The sequence below is a fragment of the Oncorhynchus masou genome, chromosome 21, assembly GCF_036934945.1.
Source record: "Oncorhynchus masou masou isolate Uvic2021 chromosome 21, UVic_Omas_1.1, whole genome shotgun sequence".
In the NCBI taxonomy this organism is placed as follows: Eukaryota; Metazoa; Chordata; class Actinopteri; order Salmoniformes; family Salmonidae; genus Oncorhynchus; species Oncorhynchus masou.
Window position 1 is genome coordinate 20,675,758 of NC_088232.1, and position 18,845 is coordinate 20,694,602.

The following is an 18,845-nucleotide window of genomic DNA, read 5'->3' on the forward strand; positions in this document are numbered from 1 at the left end:
TGAATTCAATTTGTGCCGAGCTTCTTTTGTTGTGTACGTCCTTTTTTATTTTTCTGTAGTCACACAATCAAGGCAATGCCTTTCCTGTTTCTTTCTGTTTCATCTAGGTCTTTGAAACATCTTACAGTCCACAACGGTCCTCTCCTCTCCCTGTCTGTCTCTCTACTTTCAAAGGGAACAGTCTTTTGGTGCTCCTCGCCCGTTTGAACATGCTTAGCTCATGGCAGAGCTGTGCGTTTGGTCCAAAGGGGGAATATCATTCTAATGATTTATATTCTCTTTCATATGGAGGTTGTTGCTCAAAAGAGGAGAACATTTGTTCCCCTACTCTTTGAAAGGAGCTAGAACTAGCTAGTTCTACAGTGCCTTCAGAAATTATTCACACCCCTTGACGTTTCTACATTTTGTTGTTACAAAGCGGGATTACAATGGATTTAATTGTCACTTTTTGTCAACTATCTACACAACATACTCTGTCAAATTGGATTTTAAAAAACAATAAAGCATTTTTGTAAAGAATTAATGAAAAATATAACACTAATAGATCTTGACTAGATATAAGTATTCAAACCCTCTGAGTCAATACATGTTAGAATCACCTGTGGCAGCGATTACAGCTGTGAGTCTTTCTGGGTACGTCTCTAAGAGCTTTCCACACCTGGGTTGTGAAACATTTCCCCTTTTTTATTATTTTCAAAATTGTTCAATCTCTGTCAATTTGATTGTTGATCATTGCTAGACAACCTTTTTCAGGTCTTGATTTTCAAGTAGATTTCAGTCAAAACTGTAACTAGGCCACTCAGGAACATTCACTGTCTTCTTGGTAAGAAACTCCAGTGTAGATTTGGCCTTTTATTTTAGGTTATTGTCCTGCTGAAAGGTGAATTAATCTCCCAGTGTCTGGTAGAAAGCAGACTGAACCAGATTTTCCTCTAGGATTTTGCCTGTGCTTACCCTCTTTGCATCTTTTTTTTTATCCTGAAAAACTAACCAATTCTTAATGATTACAAATATACCCATAACATGATGCAACCACCACTACTGTGCTTGAAAATATAGAGCGTGGAACTGTTGTAATGTGTTGTATTGGATTTGCTCTAAACATAACGCTTTTTATTCTGAAAAAAAGTAAATTGCTTTGCCACATTTTTTGCAGTATTACTTTAGTACCTTGTTGCATGTTTTGGAATAGTTTTATCTGTACAAGCATCCTTCTTTTCACTCTGTCAATTAGGTTAATATTGTGAAGTAACTACAATTTTGTTGATCCATCCTCAGTTTTCTCTTATTAAACTCTTAACTGTTTTAATCCCTGAGCAGTCTCCTTCCGCTCTGGTGACTGAGTTAAGAAGGATGCCTGTATGTTTGTAGTGACTGGGTGTATTAATACACCATGCACAGTGTAATGAATAACTTCACCACGCTCAAAGGGATATACAATGTGTAAAAAAAACACATCTACCAATCGGTGCCCTCTCTTTGTGAGGCATTGGAAAACCTCCCTGATCTTTGAGGTTGAGTCTGTGTTTGAAATTCATTGCTCGACTGAGGGACCTTAAAATTATCTTTATGTGTGGGGTACAGATATCCCACGTGGCGCAGTGGTCTAAGGCACTGCATCTCAGTGCTAGAGGTGTCACTACAGACCCTGGTTTGATTCCAGGCTGTATCACAACCGGCCGTAACTGGGAGTCCCATAGTGCGGTGCACAATTGGCCCAGCATCGTCTGTGTTTGTTCGGCCTGTAGGCCATCATTGTCAAGAGTTTGTTCTTAACTGACTTAAATAAATAAAAAAATATCATTCAAAAATCATTTTAAACACTCATCATCCACAGAGTGAGTCCATGCAACTTATGTAAATTGTTACTCCTGAACTTATTTAGGCTTGCAATAAGTGGAATACTTGACTCCAGACATTTTTAGCTTTTTATTTTTAATGAATTTGTAAAAATGTCAAACATAATTCCACATTAACATCATAGGTTATTGTGTGTAAACCAGTGACATAAAATCTCAATTTAATCAATTTTAAATTCAGGCTGTAACAACAAAATATGGAAACAAGGGGTGTGAATACTTTCTGAAGGCACTGTAAGCTAATAGGCCCTCACTGAATACAATTCTTTTCTACTATCCACCAAGTACACCAATGGTGTTTCCTTTATTCAAAGCAATATGCGTGTTCTGTATCTACTGCATATTGATACGGTTTTCTTTCATTTTTATTAGTATCCCTATCTGTAGCTCTGTTTATTATAGAGCATTTGCTGTTGCTTTTTCTAAAGGTTTTCTTGCAATGTTTTCACGGCAGGGTCCACTCATTCAGACTGCTCAAGCCTGAAACAATTTCTAAAGACTGTTGATGTCTAGTGGAAGGAAAAGGAACTGCAATTTGAGTCCTAAGTCAATGGATACTGTAATGGCATTGAATAGAAAATTACAACAACAAAAAAACATCTTACTTCCTGAATGGATTTTTCTCAGGTTTCTCTTATACTCACAGACATTATTTTAACAGTTTTGGAAACTTTAGTGTATCTTCTGGGCCTGAGTAGAAGGCAGTTTAATTGGGGCATGCTTTTCATCCAAAATTCCAAATGTTGCCCCCTACCCTAGAGAAGTTAAACTACAATGTAGGAACATGTCATTTTCACTTACTGTGTGTAGACCCTGGTATGGTGCTGGAGTTGATGAATATGTGTAAAAAGTGGTGGATTTCCCTTCAACAGGAGAGGCTGTCAGTGCTGCAGAAGATAGCTGAAGAGCACCAGATTTACCAGAGCTACGTCCTAAAGTTCCAGGCCTGGCTGGTGTCCAAAGCTAAGGAGCTGAACACACTTACTGAGTCAGAGGACACAGCCGAGAACAATCTCCAAGCCCTACAGGTGAGAGTAGTACACCCTGGTTATACGACTCCTGGGAGGGACAGATGAGCGTTCCCCCTAGTCACATCAATGTTCTTTTTTTTTTGCTGTAAAAAAAAACGACAACAAAAAAACATTTGTTTTACTGTAAAGTTTATTGTTATTTTAATTGCACTTTGAATTAAGTTTGAGAAGGGTGGAAAATCGTGACACATCGTAACTCTCCTCTCCCCTCTGTCAGACGCTGGACGACAGTGTGGCTAGTGAGGAGCGGACGCTGCAGCACATCGAGGGCATGGTGGAGGCAGTGCGGGCCAACACGTCGCCCGGGGGGGTGGAGGTGGTGGAGGAGGAGGTGGAGGAGCTTCGTCTGGCCTGGCAGAGGCTCCGACAGAGCCTGTGTGAGGCTGGGGAGGGCCTAAGGAGCAGCCTAGACTCCCAGAGCCAGTACCAGAGCCACTGCCAGCGCCTGGGGGAGGACATAGCGCAGCTCCAGGCCCTGCTTCACAGACTGACCAGAGACCTGGAGACAGCCAGGGAGGGAGACTGGACCGAGGAACAGATGGTTGGGCAGTGGAGGAAGTACATGGTGGGCTTTATACACACTCTGTCTCTCTTTCATTCTCATTTTCTCTCTCTCGCTAGCTCTCTTCCTAATTTAATCTCCTTGTTGTCTACCTCTCTCTCTCTCCAGTCTTCCCTCTGCCTTCCTTTTTTACCCTTCTCTCTTCCACTCTTATCTCCTTCCCCTTACTTGTTCTTTGCTTTCTTTTTCTCTTTCAGTGTCTCTCTGTAAATTTCACTCCTCAACCCAAGGCTTACAGCTTTAGTTACTAGCTAAAATAGGAGTGGGCAGTTGCTCTAACTATTACCTTGCAGGAATTGGCCCTCTGGCTACATGCCTGGGCGAAGTCTGGTGGAGATTACATAGAAGATAATAGTTGTGGGATGGTATTGTATCCTCACAGTCAAAACGTACCTGTTGTGGGGCAGGTTCCCACAGTCTATGGATTTGTATTGATTGATTGAAGTGGCTTCATTGCTCTTCTAATCTCCTTCAATTCACTGATGTCAATGAATTGGACAGATGCAAGGAAATGCCTCATAGGCTTTCAATACATTGCTTTTACCTGTCCTGTGTTTTCAGATCAGAGGGTTCTGGTGAAAAGTAGTCCACTATGTAGGGAATCGGGTTCCATTTAGGACTGTAGATGATGGAGAGGACATAAGGCTCGGAAGCTTTAGTAGTCTATTGAGGTCAGTTTGAGAAACAAAAGCTAGCAGAAGAGTGATAAGATTCGTCAGAGGCTAAAACAATTAGTATAGTCATTTTATCCCAGTGTCTAGACCAGGGTCCAGATTCACAAAACCTTCTTAAGAAGAAAGGTCTTAACTGTCATTTTTTTCCCCTTAACTATAGATTTAAGAAGAAAGTTAAGCAAAGTTGTTGTTTCTCAAAAAGGTTATTGGAAAATGTATTGCACTATTTCTTACAGTATGTTTCTCATTTAGCAAAAAGGTTAAGAAGAAACTAGATTTAGAAAATAAAGTTATTGGAAATGTTTTAATTCCAAGATAGCTTAACCCTCAGGGCAGTGAGAGGAAAAAGCTCATGAAAGCAATTCACTGTTTAATTCACTCTCAAACTTGAGGTTATTATTTAATTATTTTACACCCAAGAACATGTTTTCGAACAGTAATCTCAGTAAGAAAATATGCTAACATTATTGCCATTGCTAGCTAGATAGTTAGCTAAAACGGTTGCCTAGCAACACAATCTTTATTTGTGTGTATTTATATTTCAGAAGTTTAAGAAAATCATTAAATCTTAAGATATTGTAGAGGAATTGCACTTACCTTGTGAAGTTTTTTTTTATTCTTAAGAAGCATCTTAATTTTTTACGTAAGAAGTGTTTTGTGAATCTGGACCCAGGGGACTCCAACAGTTCAATCGTGAGCTACCAGTAGCTCGTGGCCCACCTATGAGTAGCTTGCCAATAAATTCTGAAAATACATTTTTTCACGTGTTCCATTGCAAACTCTCTCATAATATCAAGGCCGCATTGACATTATCCCAACCCTGGTTAGCCACTATTGCCTTAAAGAGCCAAATGTAACACTATCTGCCAATTTATTTCCAGAAATATTGCCCATCTCTGTTTGGTGAGCACATTTGTTTATCACTCTGTATGTAGCCATTAAAGCGATGCTAATGATAACCATCTTGTGGGTAGACAGACTTTCCCCCAAAACCTTATAATGTTAACCGCAAAGTCGTTTCACCTGACAGAACAATATCAAGATTATTTGTATAAATTGGGTGGGGATTGTTTTGAAAACTCTGCCATGACATGCTGCAGCAAAAGTGGGTTGTTCAATAACACATACTGTATTTTCTAAGGGTGTAGGCCAAACCGCAGTAACATCGCCAGACCGGAAAATATTTCTTGACTTCAAAAATGGTCTTCTGATGTGATTTAAGCATCGACATGGGCATCCATTTTCATTGTTTCTCTATGAATAATTGTAATATTAAGGATTAATAAAACCAAGAAAAGGAAAGATAAAACCAAGAAAATATAATTTTTGTGGGTCCCCTTAGAGTTGTTGATTAACCATTATTTTACCAGGTGTATTGACAAAATATATTGTACACTAAGGACTAGAGGTCGACCGATTAATCGGAATGGCCGATTTAATTAGGGCCGATTTCAAGTTTTCATAACAATCGGAAATCGGTATTTTTGGACGCCGATTTAGCAGATTTGAATGTAATTTTATTACTTTATTTAACTAGGTAAGTCAGTTAAGAACACATTCTTATTTTCAATGACGGTCTAGGAACGGTGTGTTAACTGCCTTGTTCAGGGGCAGAACGGCAGATTTTTACCTTGTCAGCTCAGGGATTCAATCGTGCAACCTTACGGTTAACTAGTCCAAAGATCTAACCACCTGCCTCACGAGGAGCCTGCCTGTTTCGCGAATGCAGTAAGAAGCCAAGGTAAGTTGCTAGCTAGCATTTAAACTTATCTTATAAAAAACAATCAATCAATCAATCATAGTCACTAATTAACTACACCTGGTTGATGATATTACTAGTTTATCTAGCGTGTCCTGCGTTGCATATAATCGATGCGGTGCACATTTGCAAAAAAGGACTGTCGTTGCTCCAATGTGTACCTAACAATAAACATCAATGCCTTTCTTAAAATCAATACACAGAAGTATATATCTTTAAACCTGCATATTTAGCTAAAAGAAATCCAGGTTAGCAGGCAATATTAACCAGGTGAAATTGTGTTACTTCTCTTGCGTTCATTGCACGCAGAGTCTTGGTATATGCAACAGTTTGGGCCGCCTGGCTCATTGCGAACTAATTTGCCACAATTTTATGGAATTATGACATAACATTGAAGGTTGTGCAATGTAACAGGAGTATTTAGACTTATGGATGCCACCTGTTACGGTTCTGTATTTCACTGAAAGAATAAACGTTTTGTTTTCAAGATGATAGTTTCCGGATTCGACCATACTAATGACCTAAGGCTCGTATTTCTGTGTGTTATTATGTTATAATTAAGTCTATGATTTGATAGAGCAGTCTGGCTGAGTGATGGTAGGCACCAGCAGGCTCGTAAGCATTCATTCAAACAGCACTTTCGTGCGTTTGAGCCAGCAGCTCTTTGCAATGCTTCAAGCATTGCACTGTTTCACTTCAAGCCTATCAACTCCTGAGATTAGGCTGGTGTAACCGATGTGAAATGGCAAGCTAGTTAGCTTGCCATTTCGCGCTAATAACGTTTCAAAAGTCACTCGCTCTGAGACTTGGAGTAGTTGTTCCCCTTGCTCTGCATGGGTAACTTTTCTTCGAGGGTGGCTGTTGTCAATGTGTTCCTGGTTTAAGCCCAGGTAGCGGCGAGGAGAGGGATGGAAGCTACAGTGGGGAGAACAAGTATTTGATACACTGCCGATTTTGCAGGTTTTCCTACTTAAAGCATGTAGAGGTCTGTAATTCTTTTATCATAGGTACACTTCAACTGTGAGAGACGGAATCTAAAACAAAAATCCAGAAAATCACATTGTATGATTTTTAAGTAATTCATTTGCATTTTATTGTATGACATAAGTATTTGATACATCAGAAAAGCAAAACTTAATATTTGGTACAGAAACCTTTGTTTGGAAATACAGAGATCATACGTTTCCTGTAGTTCTTGACCAGGTTTGCACACACTGCAGCAGGGATTTTGGCCCACTCCTCCATACAGACCTTCTCCAGATCCTTCAGGTTTCGGGGCTGTCACTGGGCAATACGGACTTTCAGCTCCCTCCAAAGATTTTCTATTGGGTTCAGGTCTGGAGACTGGCTCGGCCACTCCAGGACCTTGAGATGCTTCTTATGGAGCCACTCCTTAGTTGCCCTGGCTGTGTGTTTCGGGTCATTGTCATGCTGGAATACCCAGTCACGACCCATCTTCAATGCTCTTACTGAGGGAAGGAGGTTGTTGGCCAAGATCTCGCGATACATGGCCCCATTCGTCCTCCCCTCTACGGTGCAGTCGTCCTGTCCCCTTTGCAGAAAAGCATCCCCAATGAATGATGTTTCCACCTCCATGCTTCACAGTTGGGATGGTGTTCTTGGGGTTGTACTCATCCTTCTTCTTCCTCCAACCACGGCGAGTGGAGTTTAGACCAAAAAGCTCTATTTTTGTCTCATCAGACCACATGACCTTCTCCCATTCCTCCTCTGGATCATCCAGATGGTCATTGGCAAACTGGACACGCCTGGACATGTGCTGGCTTGAGCAGGGGGACCTTGCGTGTGCTGCAGGATTTGAATCCATGACGGCGTAGTGTGTTACTAATGGTTTTCTTTGAGACTGTGGTTACAGCTGTCTTCAGGTCATTGACCAGGTCATTGACCAGGTCCTGCTGTGTAGTTCTGGGCTGATCCCTCACCTTCCTCATGATCACTGATGCCCCACGAGGTGAGATCTTGCATGGAGCCCCAGACCGAGGGTGACCGTCATCTTGAACTTCTTCCATTTCTAATAATTGCGCCAACAGTTGTTGCCTTATAAGCTGCTTGCCTATTGTCCTCTAGCCCATCCCAGCCTTGTGCAGGTCTACAATTTCACCCCTGATGTCCTTACACAGCTCTATGGTCTTGGCCATTGTGGAGAGGTTGGAGTCTGTTTGATTGAGTGTGTGTGGACAGGTGTCTTTTTATACAGGTAACGAGTTCAAACAGGTGCAGTTAATACAGATAATGAGTGGAGAACAGGAGGGCTTCTTAAAGAAAAACTAACAGTCTGTGAGAGCCGGAATTCTTACTGGTTGGTAGGTGATCAAATGCTTATGTCATGCAATAAAATGCAAATGAATTACTTAAAAATCATACAATGTGATTTTCTGGATTTTTGTTTTATATTCCATCTCTCACATTTGAAGTGTACCTATGATAAAAAATACAGACCTCTACATGCTTTGTAAGTAGGAAACACTGCTGATTTTGCAGGTTATCAAATACTTGTTCTCCCCACTGTATACTGTTACACTGGCAATACTAAAGTGCCTATAAGAACATCCAATAGTCAAAGGTATATGATATACAAATCGTATAGAGAGAAATATTCCTACAACCTAAAACTTCTTACCTGGGAATATTGAAGACTCATGTTAAAAGGAACCACCAGTTTTCATATGTTCTCATGTTCTGAGCAAGGAACTTAAACGTTAGCTTTCTTACATGGCACATATTGCACTTTTACTTTCTTCTCCAACACCTTGTTTTTGCATTATTTAAACCAAATTGATCATGTTTCATTATTTATTTGAGGCTAAATTGATTTTATTGATGTATTCTATTAAGTTAAAATAAATGTTCATTCAGTAATTGTTGTAATTGTCATTATTACAAATAAATATTGTAAAAATTGTCCGATTTAATTGGTATCGGCTTTTTTTTGGTCCTCCAATAATCTGTATCGGCGTTGAAAAAGCATAATCGGTCGACCTCTACCAAGGACCCATGGAAGAGTAGTGGAGAAGAGATTATTTTATTTTATTTTAAAATAAGTAGCTCGCAAAGTAGCTCTCATCCTAGAAAAGGTGAGAGACCCCTGGTCTAGAAAAATCCACTTAACCAATTACAGTATCAGAGGCCACTTTGTGCCTGCTGCCTTCATTTCACTGAGGTGAATTTCACCCTTGTCAACGAGGATTGCAATAGTGGTTTAAAATTGCTTGACATTAATGTGAATTACGTTAAGTTTAAACATTTTGTCTTCTATGGGAGAAAGATCTTGTATAACAGTTTAATGCTGGCACTGAGGAAATTAAGTTAGCGTTTATCACATTTGGTTGTTGGTGTGTGTTTTGTGTGCAGAGAGTGAGTTGCCTGGTGCCCAGGCTGGTCTCTGTGATAGGTTTTTAAACAATTGTTCTTATTTCCCTTTTGGTATTCCCCTCTCAGAATGTTCGGAATACTCTGTCAGCAGAGGAATCCCAGGTTGAGAACCTCAAGGCCCAGCTTAAAGAACTCTTCCACTTTTCCCAAGATTCCCGGCATCTCTCTGACGACGTCCTGGCTGTGGTGAAGGAGCACCAGAGGTGAGTGGACAATCAGAGCACTTCACAGTGTAGAAGGAGAGTGACGATGGAGAGGAAGATGCTTTTTAAGATTTAACACATATAGAATCATATAGTAACTAAAACGGTGTGAAACAAATCAAAATATATTTCAGATTCTTCAAAGTAGCCACACTTTGCCTTGATGACAGCTTTACACTCTCTTGGCATTTTCTCAACCAGCTTCACCTGGGATGCTTTTCCAACAGTCTTGAAGGAGTTCCCACATATGCTGAGCACTTGTTGGCTGCTTTTCCTTTACTCTGCGGTCCAACTCATCCCAAACCATCTCAATTTGGTTGAGGTCGGGGGATTGTGGAGGCCAGGTCATCTGATGCAGCTCTCCTTCTTGGTCAAATATCCCTTACACAACCTGGTTAAGTGTGCCTTGAGTAATAAAAAATTACTGACAGTGTCACCAGCAAAGCACCATCACACCACCTCCTCCATGCTTCACAGTGGGAACCACACATGCGGAGAACATCCGTTCACATACTCTGCGTCTCACAAAGACACGGCGCTTGGAACCAAAAATCTCAAATTTGGATTCGTCATACCAAAGGACAGATTTCCACCGATCTAATGTCCATTGCTCGTGTTTATTTGCCCAAGCAGGTCTCTTCTCCTTATTGGTGTCCTTTTTAGTAGTTGTATCTTTGCAGCAATTTGACCATGAAGGCCTGATTCACACAGTCTCCTCTGAACAGTTGATGTTGAGATGTCTGTTACTTAAACTCTATGAAGCATTTATTTGGGCTGCAATCTGAGGTGCAGTTAACTCTAATTAACTTTTCCTCTGCAGCAGAGGTAACTCTGGGTCTTCCTTTCCTTTGGCGGTCCTCATGAGAGCCAGTTTCATCATAGCGCTTGATGGTTTGTGTGACTGCACTTGAAGAGCGTTCAAAGTTCTTGACATTTTCCGAATTGACTGACCTTAAAGTAAATTTTGCTTATTTGAGCCAAATATGTACTTAGTCGGTAAAAGTCCAAGTCCATATTATGGCAAGAACTAAGGCGATCTTCTGTATATCACCCCTACCTTGTCACAACACAGCCAATATGCTCAAACGCATTAAGGAAAGAAATTCCACAAATTAACTTTTAACAAGGCACATCTGTTAATTGAAATGCATTCCAGGTGACTACCTTATGAAGCTGGTTTAGAGAATGCCAAGAGTGTGCAAAGCTGTCATCAAGGCAAAGTGTGGCTACTTTGAAGAATCTGAAATATAACATATATTTTGATTTAACACTTTTTTTTTTGGTTACAACATGATCTGTTCATGATGTTGATGTTTTCACTATTATTATTATTATTATTATTATTATTATTATACAATGTAGAAAAAAATAAAGAAAAACCCTTGAATGAGTTGTTGTCCACACTTTTGACGGTACTCTAATTGCAAAAGTATGTGGACACCCCTTCAAATGAGTGGATTCCACTATTTCAGCCATACCCATTACTGACAGGTGTATAAAATCGAGCACACAGCCATGTAATCTTCGTAGACACACATTGGCAGTAGAATGGCTTTACTAAAGAGCTCAGTGACTTTCAGTGTGGCACAGACATAGGATGCCACCTTTCCAATAAGCAGTTAGTCAAATTCCTGCCCTGCTAGAGCTGTGCCTGTCAACTCGAAGTGCTGTTATTGTGAAGTGGAAATGTCTAGGAGCAGCAACGGCTCAGCTGCGAAGTAGTAGGCCACACAAGCTCACAGAACAGGACGACCGAGTGCTGAAGCACGTTGCGGGTAATAATCTATCCTCTGCAACACTCACTACCGATTTCCAAACTGCCTCTGGAAGCAAAGTCAACACTAACTGTTTGTCGGGAGCTACATGAAATTAGTTTCCATGGCCGAGCAGCCGTACACAAGCCTAAGATCACCATACGCAATTCCAAGCATCAGCTAGAGTGGTGTAAAGCTTGGTGGCATTGGACTCTGGAGCAGTGGAAATGTGTTCTCTGGAGTGATGAATCACGCTTCACAATCTGGTAGTCCGATGGACTAATCTGGGTTTGGCAGATGCCAGTAAACGCTACTTGCCCGAATGCATAGTACCAACTGTAAAGTTTGGTGGAGGAGGAATAATTGTCTTGGGCTGTTTTTCATGGTTTGGGCTAGGCCCCTTAGTTCCAGTAAATGGAAATCTTAACTCTACAGCATACATTGAGTTTCTAGACAATTCTGTGCTTCCAACTTTGTGGCAACACTTTTGGGAAGGCCCTTTCCTGTTTCAGCATGGCAATGCCCCTTGCACAAAGCGAGGTCCATGCAGAAATGGTTTGTCGAGATCGGTGTGGAAAAACTTGACTGGCCTGCGCAGAGCACTGTCCTCAACCCCATCGGACGTCTTTGGGATGAATTGGACCACCGACTAATTGCCCAACATCAGTGCCCAACCTCACTAATGCGCTTGTGGCTGAATGGAAGCAAGTCCCCGCAGCAATGTTTCAACATCTAGTAGAAACCCATCCCAGAAGAGTGGATACTGTTATAGCAGCAAAGGGGGGACCAACTCCATATTAATGCCCATGATTTTGGAATGAGATGTTTGACGAGCAAGTGTCCACATAGTTTTCGTCATGTAATGTATGTTTTCAAAACCGTTTACCTATATTGTGATTATTTCCAGGGATACACACAACATCCTGAAATATGTGTAGATATCTTTGTTAGAAAGAATACTATATTCCCCTTGATGGAGTGATGCTGAATGTAAAAACATGGCTCAATTTATTCCACTTTCCCTTACTGATTTAGCTTTTGATGTTATATGATAATTCATGCAAACAGTCTTTGCTCTCTCTCTATAGGAAAAGACAGGATGTCTATGCTGTTCTATAACATAATAACTTATTGAAACGTACAGTGATTACTTGGTTAAATGTCAAACAGGCTAAATGTATAAGCTGCATTTTTCCTCTGACTTTTTACTGTGTTTAAATATATACAGTACATTTTGTCTTTTGCATGCAATGCACCATATCTAGCCTGTTTGAAGCCCGTCTCCTCTCCCCTGTCTGCCAATAGTGTGAAGTGTCGCGCAATGAAGCTATGTGTGGAGTCAGAGACAGGGCTGAGACTGGTGCTGCAGGACCCTCTGCATGGCTTCTCTCAGTGGAGTCAGCTGGTCTCTCAGGTGCTGGAGGCCTCAGCAGAGGTGTCTGAGTTCTCCCACATCGCCTTGCTAGTGCAGAACATCGAGGTATAAACACCACACCACACTGCACTGCAGGCTGCTACTGATTTGATCAACTATTATTCCACCATGGGAAATGTTTTTGGTCATGTGCTTAAAAGGGATGGAGCAGGACATGATACAGAAAACATACAATGCAGCTAATTCAACACTGTAAAATGCATCGAGAAAAGGTGACCTTCAATCCCATCAATCAAGCAGCTAAACCAGGATTGTATTCGTAAGGTAACCCATTGATGGCTGAGAAACCAAACTTGTAGTCACTGTGGCACTCAAGGCCTGGAGACCTCCACTGTAATAATGATATACTGTAGTCATGGTACCTTAATTAGGTCGGCTATGGAAATCCATTCAGCCCTACAGACAGACAGTACTTGACAGAGATTGGCTTGGGCCGTGTCCGAAATGGCACCCTATTCCCTGTTTAGTGCACTACTTTTGATCAGGGCCCATAGGGCTGTGGTCAAAAGTAGTGAACTATATATGGAATAGGGTGTCAAAAGTAGTGTACTATATATGGAAGAGACTGCCATTTGAGCCTTCTTCATCATTAAATTGAATCTATGGCTTTCCCCATATAACCTCCTCCCCTCCAGACATGGGAATACTGAAAGCACAGGTCAGGGAGTTCAATCATTTCCTGATCTATGAAAGAGACATCTGAGGATCATGCTTGCTTTTCGTTGACACAGAGGAATGTGTGATTTAGATGCCCCGAGGCACATATTTCTACTTTTTTTGTCTGTCTTTGTTTCCCCTATTTCTTTCTATCCCCTACAGAGGTTGATGATGCAAAGTCTACAGCTGCAAGAGCGGTTGAGTCTGCTGCAGGTGAAGAGAGATCTGCTGGCTTCAGTGTTTGGCTCTGACAGAGCAGAGAGTCTACTGACGGAGCTCAACGCCGCCGTGAAGAACCGAGAGCTACTGCACAGCCAGCTTCTGCAGAGGAAGGGAAGACTGCAGGTGTGTGAGTGATTTTGTGTGTGTGCCATTGGGCTCTGGTCATATGTAGGTCATTATTAGGGAATGGGGTGCCATTTGGGATGGAATGTAATTTTTGTTATAAAATGGGTGGTTCGAGCCCTGAATGCTGATTTGCTGACAGCTGTGGTATATCAGACTGTATACCACGGGTATGAGAAAAATATGTATTTTTACTGCTCTAATTATGTTGGTAAAAGTTTATAATAGCAATAAGATAACTCGGGGGTTTGTGGTATATGGCCAATATACCACGGCTAAGGGGTGTATCCAGGCACTCCGCGTTGCGTCGTACACAAAAACAGCCCTTAACCGTGGTATATTGGACATATACCACACCCCCTCGTGCCTTATTGCTTACGTATGTCCTTAGGGTTTGATCTCGAGGACGAAGGACTTTGGCGACGCCTACGAGTCAATCAGGAGCAAGCTGACCCTCCTGAGAGACAGACTGATCTCAGCAGACATCCTCCAACCAGACATACTGGCCAAGAAGAGCCAGTCAGACCAGCTACGGGTGGGTCACTTACTACATTCTTAACCTGTGGCTCATTCTCAATTAATCTTTCCTTGCATCCTCTCTCCTCACCTCCTTCTCAAAGGCATTGGAGAAGGTTAGAGAATATGGTAGGCAAGGAGGCAAGGAGATAGGATGCAAGGAATTGAGGAAAGATGAATTGAGAATGAGCCTGTGTCCAGGGGGTCCTATGAGACTCATTTAGAACATATAAGCATGTATAAAGCATTCATAAAGTTGCTTTGTCTCTCAGGGGATCAAGAAGGACTTGGAGGACTGTGAGGCCCACATCACAGCTCTGGAGACTCTGGTGTCATCCAGCTCCACTAACAAGACCCGGTCTGAGAGACTGTATGGGGACTGGAGGAACCTATACAAGGCAGTCCGGGTAAGAATGGAAGGATTTGACTAAGCAGAAGTTTTGAAAAAGATGATACTCTAAAAAAAAAAAAAAAAAACATCCAGTCAGCGGCAGTACTATGGGCGCAAACAGCTCGTTAATGAGAGAGGTCGAAGGAGAATGGCAAGAATCGTGCAAGCTAACAGGCAGGCCACAAACAGACAAATAACGGCGCAGAACAGCATTGTGGGAGGCACAACTCGTCAATCCTTGTCATGGATGGGCTATTGCAGCAGACGACCACACTGTGTTCCACTCCTATCAGCTAAAAACTAGAAGAAGCGGCTCCAGTGGGCACACGATCACCAACACTGGACAAATGAGTGGAAAAACATTGCCTGGAACATTGACAGTAACTTCAGTTTACTTGAGTGGCCTTCGCAGTCCCCAGACCTCAACTGAACAGAGCATCTTTGGGATGAGATGGAACAGGCTGTTAGCAGCATGAATGTACCGCTGTCCAATCTGCAGCAACTGTGTGATTCTGTTGCGTCACCATGGACCAACATCCCTGTAGAATATTTATGACACCTTGTAGAATGCCCCAAATAATTCAGGCTGTTCTGGAGGCAAGGGGCAGGGTCCACCCCGGTACTAGATGGGTGTACCTAATAAACCGGCACTGAGTGTATAACTTTGATATTAACGTGTGTGTGTGTGTGTGGCAGGTGAAGGGGAACGAGAGTGAGGAGAGCATCAGGGAGCACGAGAGTTTCCATGAGAGCCTGCTGAATGTAGAGAAGTGGCTGATGATTATGAGGCAGAAGCTGGAGTCCTACCGCAGTTCTGCTGGGGAGTGGAGCGTGGACAACAGACAGCATGAAGCTGAGGTACTGACATACCACACATCTGTTATGTGGCACTGATTATGGCTTTGATGAAGATAGACAAACATGACTAGGCACTGGACTACTATGGAGAGGATATCCTGTGTTAAACAAAATGTAATAAAATGTTCTCTACTGACAAAGAGTTATGGGAAATAAACTGTGACTCTGTCCAGTGCTGAACTTGCATGAAGTTAATATGTCACGTCCCATCCTGTGTTATTCCTCCTCCGGTCCGGTAGAGGGCACTAGGTGAGTTCCCAGAGAAGGAGCTGCAGCTGCACCAGACAGAGGTGGAGGGCCAGGGGGTGCTGAAGAGGACCTCTGAGGAGGGACGAGTACACATCCTCAGGGACATGAAGCGCCTGAGAGAGTCCTGGATGGCCCTGCATGACCTCAGCCTCAACCTCTTCAGGTACATTACGCTATAGCGGGCAGTATACTCTTAGAATTAGATATAGAACTTTGGAATCAACAACTATGCTTGACAAAGATGGCTGCTATTATCAACACATTCTACAGCTTTGCACATGTATCGAATCATCCACCCTTGTGAATGATAGTGTCTCTATGGGAGGACTACTCTAGTACCATTACCACTAATGCTACTTCATCTCTAGCTTAGTGTGTTTCAGTGAAGGTTCTCGGCAACCTCATATGGCTTGTGCACAACTATCTCTGAAAACTTTACCAACCATAGCCTTCTACAAAGAAGTCAATATGTTGCACATGCTGTCCCTGCATCTGGGTGAAAAGTATTTAATGCGGCCAATTACACACCAATCCTAAGAGATTCCTTCAGTTACTGACTGTCTGCTGTTCCATTCCCAGGCTGCTGAATGGGCACAGCTCCTCTGAGGACCATGACTTAGACATCCAGAGGGTGAGAGGTCAGGCTGGGGAGTTGACAGGCCCAGCTAGGGAGCTCTTTCCTGGGGAGGGAGGAGACCTGATCAAAGGAAGAGGCTCCAGCAGCAGGAGGGAGGGTGCTCCAGAGAGATCCCCAGGAGAGGACCATGGTGTCTGGGTCTCTCAGAGCTATGGATCAGGGTCTGGGAGAGGGGGAAGAACAGGGTCAGGGGCAAGGATGGAGCAAAGCAAAGGGGCAAGTTTTAGAGCAGAAGAGGGTGTGTGGGTCGAGGGAGGGTTCGAGGGCAGTGTGGAGGATATGGATCTCTCTGAACATGGGGAGAGACAGGGCAGTGGTCAACAGGGTCCAATGGCGTTAAGCCAAGGAAGCAGTCAGAGCCCGGGACAGGGCAGTGGGGTTGAAAGCAGTGGCAATTGCAGGGAGAAGGGTGGCGGTGAGCACAGCTTTGGTGTTGAGGAGGTGGACTCCATTGCCTGGAGAGGGGGGTATGGTCAGGGAGGAGAGGGGGAGACCAGAGGGGAAACCACAGGGATATACTCCTCAGGCCACACAGGAGGCAGAAGCCCCCAGTGTGGAGTGGTGGGGGGCTCTGGGTCCAGGAGTTGCGGAGTGGTGGGGGGCTCTGGGTCCAGGAGTAGCGGAGTGGTGGGGGGTTCTGATTTTACAGGTAGCGGTGTGATGGAGGGATCAGGCTCTAGGAGTAGCGGAGTGGTGGTTGTCGGGGCGTCTGGGTCCAGCAGTAGCGGGCGGACAGAGGAGTGGGTGGATGAGCAGAGGTCCAGAGGTGTGGCTGAACCTGTGGCCATGGAGGTAGATGTGGGGTTAGGGCAAGGTCATAGTCAGGGCAGCAGAAGCAGCTATAGAGAGGGAACAAGTGAAATGGGAGACCAGAGTGGAAGTGGAGGGGGACACCCACGACACAGAGGGTCCTTCACCCTGATCAAGACAAAGATGGAGGATCCAGTCATGGACCAAGGCTTTGCTAGAAAAACCTCTGGAGGGTTACAGAGATCAAGTCAACACACCACGGTACGGTTTACTATCTCTAATGATTCTATTAACTCACAATCACATACTCATTATTTTCTAGTTAATAAAATAATTTCAACTTCAAATGGGCATGGTATAATTACAGTGGGGCAAAAAAGTATTGTTAGACACCAATTGTGCAAGTTCTCCCACTTAAAAAGATGCGACGCCTGTAATTTTCATCATAGGTACACTTCAACTATGACAGACAAAATGAGAAAAAAAATCCAGAAAATCATATTGTAGGATTTTTAATGAATTTATTTGCAAATGATGGTGGAAAATAAGTATTTGGTCAATAACAAACGTTTATCTCAATACTTTGTTATATACCCTTTGTTGACAATGACAGAGGTCAAACGTTTTCTGTAAGTCTTCACAAGGTTTTCACACACTGTTACTGGTATTTTGGCCCATTCCTCCATGCAGATCTCCTCTAGAGCAGTGATGTTTTGGGGCTGTTGCTGGGCAACACGGACTTTCAACTCCCTCCAAAGATTTTCTATGGGGTTGAGATCTGGAGATTGGCTAGGCCACTCCAGGACCTTGAAATGCTTCTTACGAAGCCACGCCTTCATTGCCCGGGCGGTGTGTTTGGGATCATTGTCATGCTGAAAGACCCAGCCACATCATCTTCAATGCCCTTGCTGATGGAAGGAGGTTTTCACTCAAAATCTCACGATACATGGCCCCATTCTTTCTTTCCTTTACACGGATCAGTCGTCCTGGTCCCTTTGCAGAAAAACAGCCCCAAAGCATGATGTTTCCACCCCCATGCTTCACAGTAGGTATGGTGTTCTTTGGATGCAACTCAGCATTCTTTGTCCTCCAAACACAACGAGTTGAGTTTTTACCAAAAAGTGCTAATTTGGTTTCATCTGACCATATGACATTCTCCCACTCTTCTTCTGGATCATTCAAATGCTCTCTAGCAAACTTCAGACTGGCCTGGACATGTACTGGCTTAAGCAGGGCGACACGTCTGGCACTGCAGGATTGGAGTCCCTGGCGGCGTAGTGTGTTACTGATGGTAGGCTTTGTTACTTTGGTCCCAGCTCTCTGCAGGTCATTCACTAGGTCCCCCCGTGTGGTTCTGGGATTTTTGCTCACCGCTCTTGTGATCATTTTGACCCCATGGATTTGAGATCTTGCGTGGAGCCCCAGATCGAGGGAGATTATCAGTGATCTTGTATGTCTTCCATTTCCTAATAATTGCTCCCACAGTTGATTTCTTCAAACCAAGCTGCTTACCTATTGCAGATTCACTCTTCCCAGCCTGGTGCAGGTCTACAATTTTGTTTCTGGTGTCCTTTGACAGCTCTTTGGTCTTGGCCACAGTGGAGTTTGGAGTGTGACTGTTTGAGGTTGTGGACGGGTGTCTTTTATACTGATAACAAGTTCAAACAGGTGCCATTAATACAGGTAACGAGTGGAGGACAGAGGAGCCTCTTAAAGAAGTAGTTACAGGTCTGTGAGAGCCAGAAATGTTGCTTGTTTGTAGGTGACCAAATACT

At 43.0% G+C, this 18,845-nt stretch overlaps 1 protein-coding gene across 2 annotated transcripts in view; it reads left to right on the forward strand.

The window, feature by feature from the left end:
* The window catches only part of LOC135507944 (nesprin-3-like), a 47,194-nt gene that overhangs the window by 13,812 nt on the left and 14,537 nt on the right, over positions 1-18,845 (forward strand). For both annotated transcript variants that reach the window (XM_064927770.1, XM_064927769.1), the window contains exons 6-15: positions 2,732-2,887; positions 3,108-3,455; positions 9,342-9,478; positions 12,538-12,712; positions 13,487-13,669; positions 14,061-14,204; positions 14,458-14,592; positions 15,273-15,434; positions 15,674-15,846; positions 16,263-17,331. In XM_064927770.1, the coding sequence (XP_064783842.1) occupies positions 2,732-2,887; positions 3,108-3,455; positions 9,342-9,478; positions 12,538-12,712; positions 13,487-13,669; positions 14,061-14,204; positions 14,458-14,592; positions 15,273-15,434; positions 15,674-15,846; positions 16,263-17,331 (2,682 nt within the window). The remainder of the gene's footprint in view (positions 1-2,731; positions 2,888-3,107; positions 3,456-9,341; positions 9,479-12,537; positions 12,713-13,486; positions 13,670-14,060; positions 14,205-14,457; positions 14,593-15,272; positions 15,435-15,673; positions 15,847-16,262; positions 17,332-18,845) is intronic.